At 42.8% G+C, this 6,919-nt stretch overlaps 1 protein-coding gene across 1 annotated transcript; it reads left to right on the top strand.

Moving 5' to 3' along the window:
• The first annotated feature begins 2,105 nt into the window (after window positions 1-2,105).
• Window positions 2,106-5,068, top strand: LOC123771989 (platelet binding protein GspB-like). Its single transcript, XM_069337560.1, has 4 exons — window positions 2,106-2,598; window positions 3,003-3,326; window positions 3,511-4,074; window positions 4,134-5,068. The coding sequence occupies exons 1-4, from the start codon at window positions 2,106-2,108 to the stop codon at window positions 5,066-5,068; spliced, it is 2,316 nt and encodes a 771-aa protein (XP_069193661.1).
• The last annotated feature ends 1,851 nt before the right edge of the window (window positions 5,069-6,919 follow it).

The raw sequence follows: 6,919 nt of genomic DNA, 5'->3' as shown, positions 1-6,919 counted from the left end.
TGAAGGGATAAAGTTGTCTGAGTGAAGTGGTCATTAATTCATATTTTGAAAAACAAATGAACTATTTATCGTATATAAAACCTTCTTTTATCAAAATATCTCTCTAACAATCAGTCATAACAATCCACTAACAACCACAACAACCCACTAACAACCACAACAACCCACTAACAACCACAACAACCCACTAACAACCACAACAACTCACTAACAACCACAACAACCCCTTAACAACCACAACAACCCTCTAACAACCACAACAACCCTCTAACAACCACAACAACCCTCTAACAACCACAACAACCCTCTAACAACCACAACAACCCACTAACAACCACAACAACCCCCTAACAACCACAACAACTCACTAACAACCACAACAACCCCCTAACAACCACAACAACCCTCTAACAACCACAACAACCCTCTAACAACCACAACAACCCTCTAACAACCACAACAACCCTCTAACAACCACAAGAACCCACTAACAACCACAAGAACCCACTAACAACCACAACAACCAACTAACTAACAACCACAACAACCAACTAACTAACAACCACAACAACCCACTAACAACCCACTAACTAACAACCACAACAACCCACTAACAACCACAACAACCCACTAACAACCACAACAACCCACTAACAACCCACTAACTAACAACCACAACAACCCACTAACAACCCACTAACAACCACAACAACCCACTAACAACCCACTAACAACCACAACAACCCACTAACAACCCACTAACTAACAACCATAACAACCCACTAACAACCACAACAACCCACTAACAACCACAACAACCCACTAACTAACAACCATAACAACCCACTAACAACCACAACAACCCACTAACAACCACAACAACCCACTAACAACCACAACAACCCACTAACAACCCACTAACTAACAACCACAACAACCCACTAACAACCACAACAACCCACTAACAACCACAACAACCCACTAACAACCATAACAACCCATAACAACCAACCACAACAACCCACTAACAACCACAACAACCCACTAACAACCACAACAACCCACTAACAACCCACTAACTAACAACCACAACAACCCACTAACAACCACAACAACCCACTAACAACCAACAACAACAACCCACTGAACGAGAGCGTAATAAATTAACTCGCTAATTCAACAAATTCAGTTAAATTATAGAAAACAGTTTGTAATGACTCTATATCTTTAAAATGGATAGTCTATTAGAGGTTGGAGGCTTGGGGCTAGCCTCACCAAATTCTTAACAGTAATTGCTTTTGGGTACATGCCACACATTTCTGGGTTAGTGTTGATATAAATGCGTGTCACTTGATATGGTACCTAAGGCTACACCCTCGAAATATTGGAGTGTGAACTATTTTTGAGAGTTCTTATCTTTCTTGCACCGGTGTATAACATTACACACTGATATCTGCAAAATTAAAAAAAATCTAACGTACTTTCCTTGTAATATCCATGATATAAATTAACACAGAAATATTACCTCCATAATTTATCATCTATTGATACCCACTTTCCCAAGTGTGACCCCTTAATACACACTACCCCGAGGGCATGACAAACATGCCCACATAGCCTCGCGCCACATTTCAGTTCCTCTCTCATGCCCCGAGGCAGTGGTTCCTCTGCAGCTGTGGTTGCTATTGTGGCTGCTGCTCTCACACAGAAGAAGAGAGGCAGCCAGACAAAGGTGTGCCACCAGGCTAAGGCACAGAAAAACGAGTGTGAGTTACGAAGGAAGGCTACACGAATTGTACCACAAGTCCCTGGAAGACAGAAGAAAGAGACATGGTTACCACATACAAAATTCTCAGCTGAACTGACAGGACAAATAATGACAGACCTTTTAACTTTTTAATATAATGAACATCACACAATGAAATCACACTAACATCATATACATCATATATCAGTGGAAGGATGTGTGATGAGGGTCAGGGGGAGCGCTTGGTAGTACCATGTGCTCGGGTTCGAATCCTCCTTATGGTTACTACTGATTTTCTGACCGGATTACAGACTCTAGACATTATAGGAGTTGAGATAAGGCACCAGACAGGTACCTAATGTATGTCTCCAGTCTGACTATAGCTGACAATAGTAGACCTACAATAGCTGACAATAGTGGTCCTACAATAGCTGACAATAGTGGTCCTACAATAGCTGACAATAGTGGTCCTACAATAGCAGACAATAGTGGTCCTACAATAGCAGACAATAGTGGTCCTACAATAGCTGACAATAGTGGTCCTACAATAGCAGACAATAGTGGTCCTACAATAGCAGACAATAGTGGTCCTACAATAGCAGACAATAGTGGTCCTACAATAGCAGACAATAGTGGTCCTACAATAGCTGACAATAGTGGTCCTACAATAGCTGACAATAGTGGTCCTACAATAGCTGACAATAGTGGTCCTACAATAGCAGACAATAGTGGTCCTACAATAGCTGACAATAGTCGTCCTACAATAGCTGACAATAGTGGTCCTACAATAGCTGACAATAGTGGTCCTACAATAGCTGACAATAGTGGTCCTACAATAGCTGACAATAGTGGTCCTACAATAGTGGTCCTACAATAGCAGACAATAGTGGTCCTACAATAGCAGACAATAGTGGTCCTACAATAGCAGACAATAGTGGTCCTACAATAGCTGACAATAGTGGTCCTACAATAGTGGTCCTACAATAGCTGACAATAGTGGTCCTACAATAGCTGACAATAGTGGTCCTACAATAGCTGACAATAGTGGTCCTACAATAGCAGACAATAGTGGTCCTACAATAGCAGACAATAGTGGTCCTACAATAGCTGACAATAGTGGTCCTACAATAGTGGTCCTACAATAGCTGACAATAGTGGTCCTACAATAGCTGACAATAGTGGTCCTACAATAGCAGACAATAGTGGTCCTACAATAGCAGACAATAGTGGTCCTACAATAGTGGTCCTACAATAGCAGACAATAGTGATCCTACAATAGCTGACAATAGTGGTCCTACAATAGCAGACAATAGTGGTCCTACAATAGCAGACAATAGTGGTCCTACAATAGCTGACAATAGTGGTCCTACAATAGCTGACAATAGTGGTCCTACAATAGCTGACAATAGTCGTCCTACAATAGCAGACAATAGTGGTCCTACAATAGCAGACAATAGTGGTCCTACAATAGCTGACAATAGTGGTCCTACAATAGCTGACAATAGTGGTCCTACAATAGCAGACAATAGTGGTCCTACAATAGCAGACAATAGTGGTCCTACAATAGCAGACAATAGTGGTCCTACAATAGTGGTCCTACAATAGCAGACAATAGTGGTCCTACAATAGCTGACAATAGTGGTCCTACAATAGCTGACAATAGTGGTCCTACAATAGCAGACAATAGTGGTCCTACAATAGCAGACAATAGTGGTCCTACAATAGCAGACAATAGTGGTCCTACAATAGTGGTCCTACAATAGCAGACAATAGTGGTCCTACAATAGCTGACAATAGTGGTCCTACAATAGCTGACAATAGTGGTCCTACAATAGCAGACAATAGTGGTCCTACAATAGCAGACAATAGTGGTCCTACAATAGCTGACAATAGTGGTCCTACAATAGCTGACAATAGTGGTCCTACAATAGCAGACAATAGTGGTCCTACAATAGCAGACAATAGTGGTCCTACAATAGCAGACAATAGTGGTCCTACAATAGCTGACAATAGTGGTCCTACAATAGCTGACAATAGTGGTCCTACAATAGCTGACAATAGTGGTCCTACAATAGCTGACAATAGTGGTCCTACAATAGCTGGCAATAGTGGTCCTACAATAGCTGACAATAGTGGTCCTACAATAGCTGACAATAGTGATCCTACAATAGCAGACAATAGTGGTCCTACAATAGCTGACAATAGTGGTCCTACAATAGCAGACAATAGTGGTCCTACAATAGCTGACAATAGTGATCCTACAATAGCTGACAATAGTCGTCCTACAATAGCTGACAATAGTCGTCCTACAATAGCTGACAATATTGGTCCTACAATAGCAGACAATAGTGATCCTACAATAGCTGACAATAGTGGTCTACAATAGCTGACAATAGTCGTCCTACAATAGCAGACAATAGTCGTCCAACAATAGCTGACAATAGTGGTCCCACAGTAGCTGACAATAGTGGTCCTACAATAGTTGACAATAGTGGTCCTACAATAGCTGACAATAGTGGTCCCACAATAGCTGACAATAGTGGTCCTACAATAGCTGACAATAGTGGTCCTACAATAGCTGACAATAGTGGTCCCACAGTAGCTGACAATAGCCGTCCTACAATAGCTGACAATAGTAGTCCTACAATAGCAGACAATAGTCGTCCTACAATAGCTGACAATAGTCGTCCTACAATAGCTGACAATAGTGGTCCTACAATAGCAGACAATAGTCGTCCTACAATAGCTGACAATAGTGGTCCTACAATAGCAGACAATAGTCGTCCTACAATAGCTGACAATAGTGGTCCTACAATAGCTGACAATAGTGGTCCTACAATAGCAGACAATAGTCGTCCTACAATAGCTGACAATAGTGATCCTACAATAGCAGACAATAGTCGTCCTACAATAGCTGACAATAGTGGTCCTACAATAGCTGACAATAGTGGTCCTACAATAGCAGACAATAGTCGTCCTACAATAGCTGACAATAGTGATCCTACAATAGCAGACAATAGTCGTCCTACAATAGCTGACAATAGTCGTCCTACAGTAGCTGACAATAGTGGTCCTACAATAGCAGACAATAGTGGTCCTACAGTAGCTGACAATAGTGGTCCTACAATAGCAGACAATAGTGGTCCTACAGTAGCTGACAATAGTGGTCCCACAGTAGCTGACAATAGTGGTCCTACAATAGCAGACAATAGTGGTCCTACAATAGCTGACAATAGCCGTCCTACAATAGCCGTCCTGACTGGCTCTCACTATCAAGAAATTCGGATTCAGTTTCCTAATGCTCTGAAGAAGAATTTTTAAGAACTTTCAATCCTATTTTAACTTTGTTCGAGTCTGTCTAGTGCCGGAGGACGACACGAACAGTGAAGATGATCATGGTGATTACTGAGAGCTAAGGTGAAGGTGTATGTGACATGACCAAGGTGAACATGACCAAGGTGAACATGACCATGGTGAACATGACCAAGGTGAACATGACCATGGTGAACATGACCATGGTGAACATGACCAAGGTGAACATGACCAAGGTGAACATGATAAAGGAGAAGCTTGAGGCGAAGTAATTACTACGAGAGGTGGGCACTCTAAGACAGACAAAAGGAAATCTTATAAAAATACGAACATATTTGTTTTCTGTAAATGTAAGTGTAAATGGGACTCCCGGGAGGTACTTCCGGAAATTTGGTGTAAATGACAAAGTTGTGGAAGTTATGGTAATTAGTGCTATATATGCAAATATTATGCAAATGAGGCTTAGATGTTGAGGTTGGAGTTCTTGCCAGCCACTTGGCTGGGTAGTGTTCAGTAGTTGAAGATCTTTCTCTGTTCCTTCCCAGTGTTCTCCATGTTCACTCTCGGCCCAACCTTCTCTCCAGGAACTGTGGCTCTTATGTTATGTTTCTCGTAGACATCTGTTTATGAATATGTTAAAAAGGTCTGAGGTGAGTGAGTCTAGCACGGATTTTCTCTATATGTCTTATGTTGTTAATTTTTCACCATACGATGATGTCCACTTCCTTCGTCGCTGTCTGTGTCATCGCTGCTTGTCAGGATGTCTCTGGTGATGATCTGGATGAGTGTAGAGGCTGTATGTTCCTTGATGGGGCTTTGTTGTTTGTGCATTGTTAGTCGCCTTGAAAGACATGTTGTCTTGCCTACACACTGAGATCGTTAGGGGTGACAGTCACCACTGGGCATGTGAAGACACAGACGACATTCGTCTTTTTCAAGACGTTTCGCTTGGTGCCGGCAGGGTTCTTCACGAGTACATTGTCGGTCCCCTTGTTCTTATAGTATATTGTTAACGATCTTCTGGTTGGTAACGGTGGGGGGGGGGGGAGGGGGGAGGGGGGAGGGGGAGGGGGTGTGGACGCTTCCGTCAATATTGTCATTGTATTTCTTTCCTGTGTTTTATGAGCCGTGGAAACGAAGTTCCTTTAGTCAATGTTAATAAGATTGGGTTGATAATATACTGACCATTTCATCAGACGTAGCGTGGAGACTCACCTTCACTTTAATGCTCTCCTCGACATATCCATTAGAGTATATGTTATTGATTAGGACTCGCCTTACTCTACCTGGCCAACCTGCTTCCCACTGGAGCTGTGAGGGCGCGGGCAGCATAGGCCTCCACGTGACCAAGCTTGTACCTGTAAGGTCCATACCTGTGTTGGGTCCCTTCGTGTAGGTTAGTGCGTGAAAGCCGCCATTCCCTTCCCAGACTGTTACATGTAGGAAGGCCAGCTAACCTTCACTATCTCGTAGCTGAAACTACTTGAGAATGGTAATCTACTTGAGAATGGTCCTGGACGGACCGAAACGTCGTCGTCTCTTCACTTTCTAGTGTGTGGTCTGGTCAACCTACACTATACTTCAGGTTTTAGACCCGTGTCAACAAGGACTTTCTGATCAACAGTACACACGTAACAAATTGGAAAATAGGACACCGGGAGGGGACAGGGGGTCGGGCATAGTGATGTGTATTTGTAAACACGGCCATCAGGGCGGACTTGGGGAGCTACTCCAAGTGTGTACTAAAGAGGCCTCCTTACTCAGCCCTGAGTGACAGCTGCTCTAAAGTGATGTGGTTCTATGTGTCCACAGTCCAACAGACCTCTATATGACACCTGTTTTTACCGAGTAAGATATCAG

Source organism: Procambarus clarkii, chromosome 38, assembly GCF_040958095.1.
Source record: "Procambarus clarkii isolate CNS0578487 chromosome 38, FALCON_Pclarkii_2.0, whole genome shotgun sequence".
NCBI lineage: Eukaryota > Metazoa > Arthropoda > Malacostraca > Decapoda > Cambaridae > Procambarus > Procambarus clarkii.
This window is presented reverse-complemented; position numbering and strand designations above follow the sequence as displayed.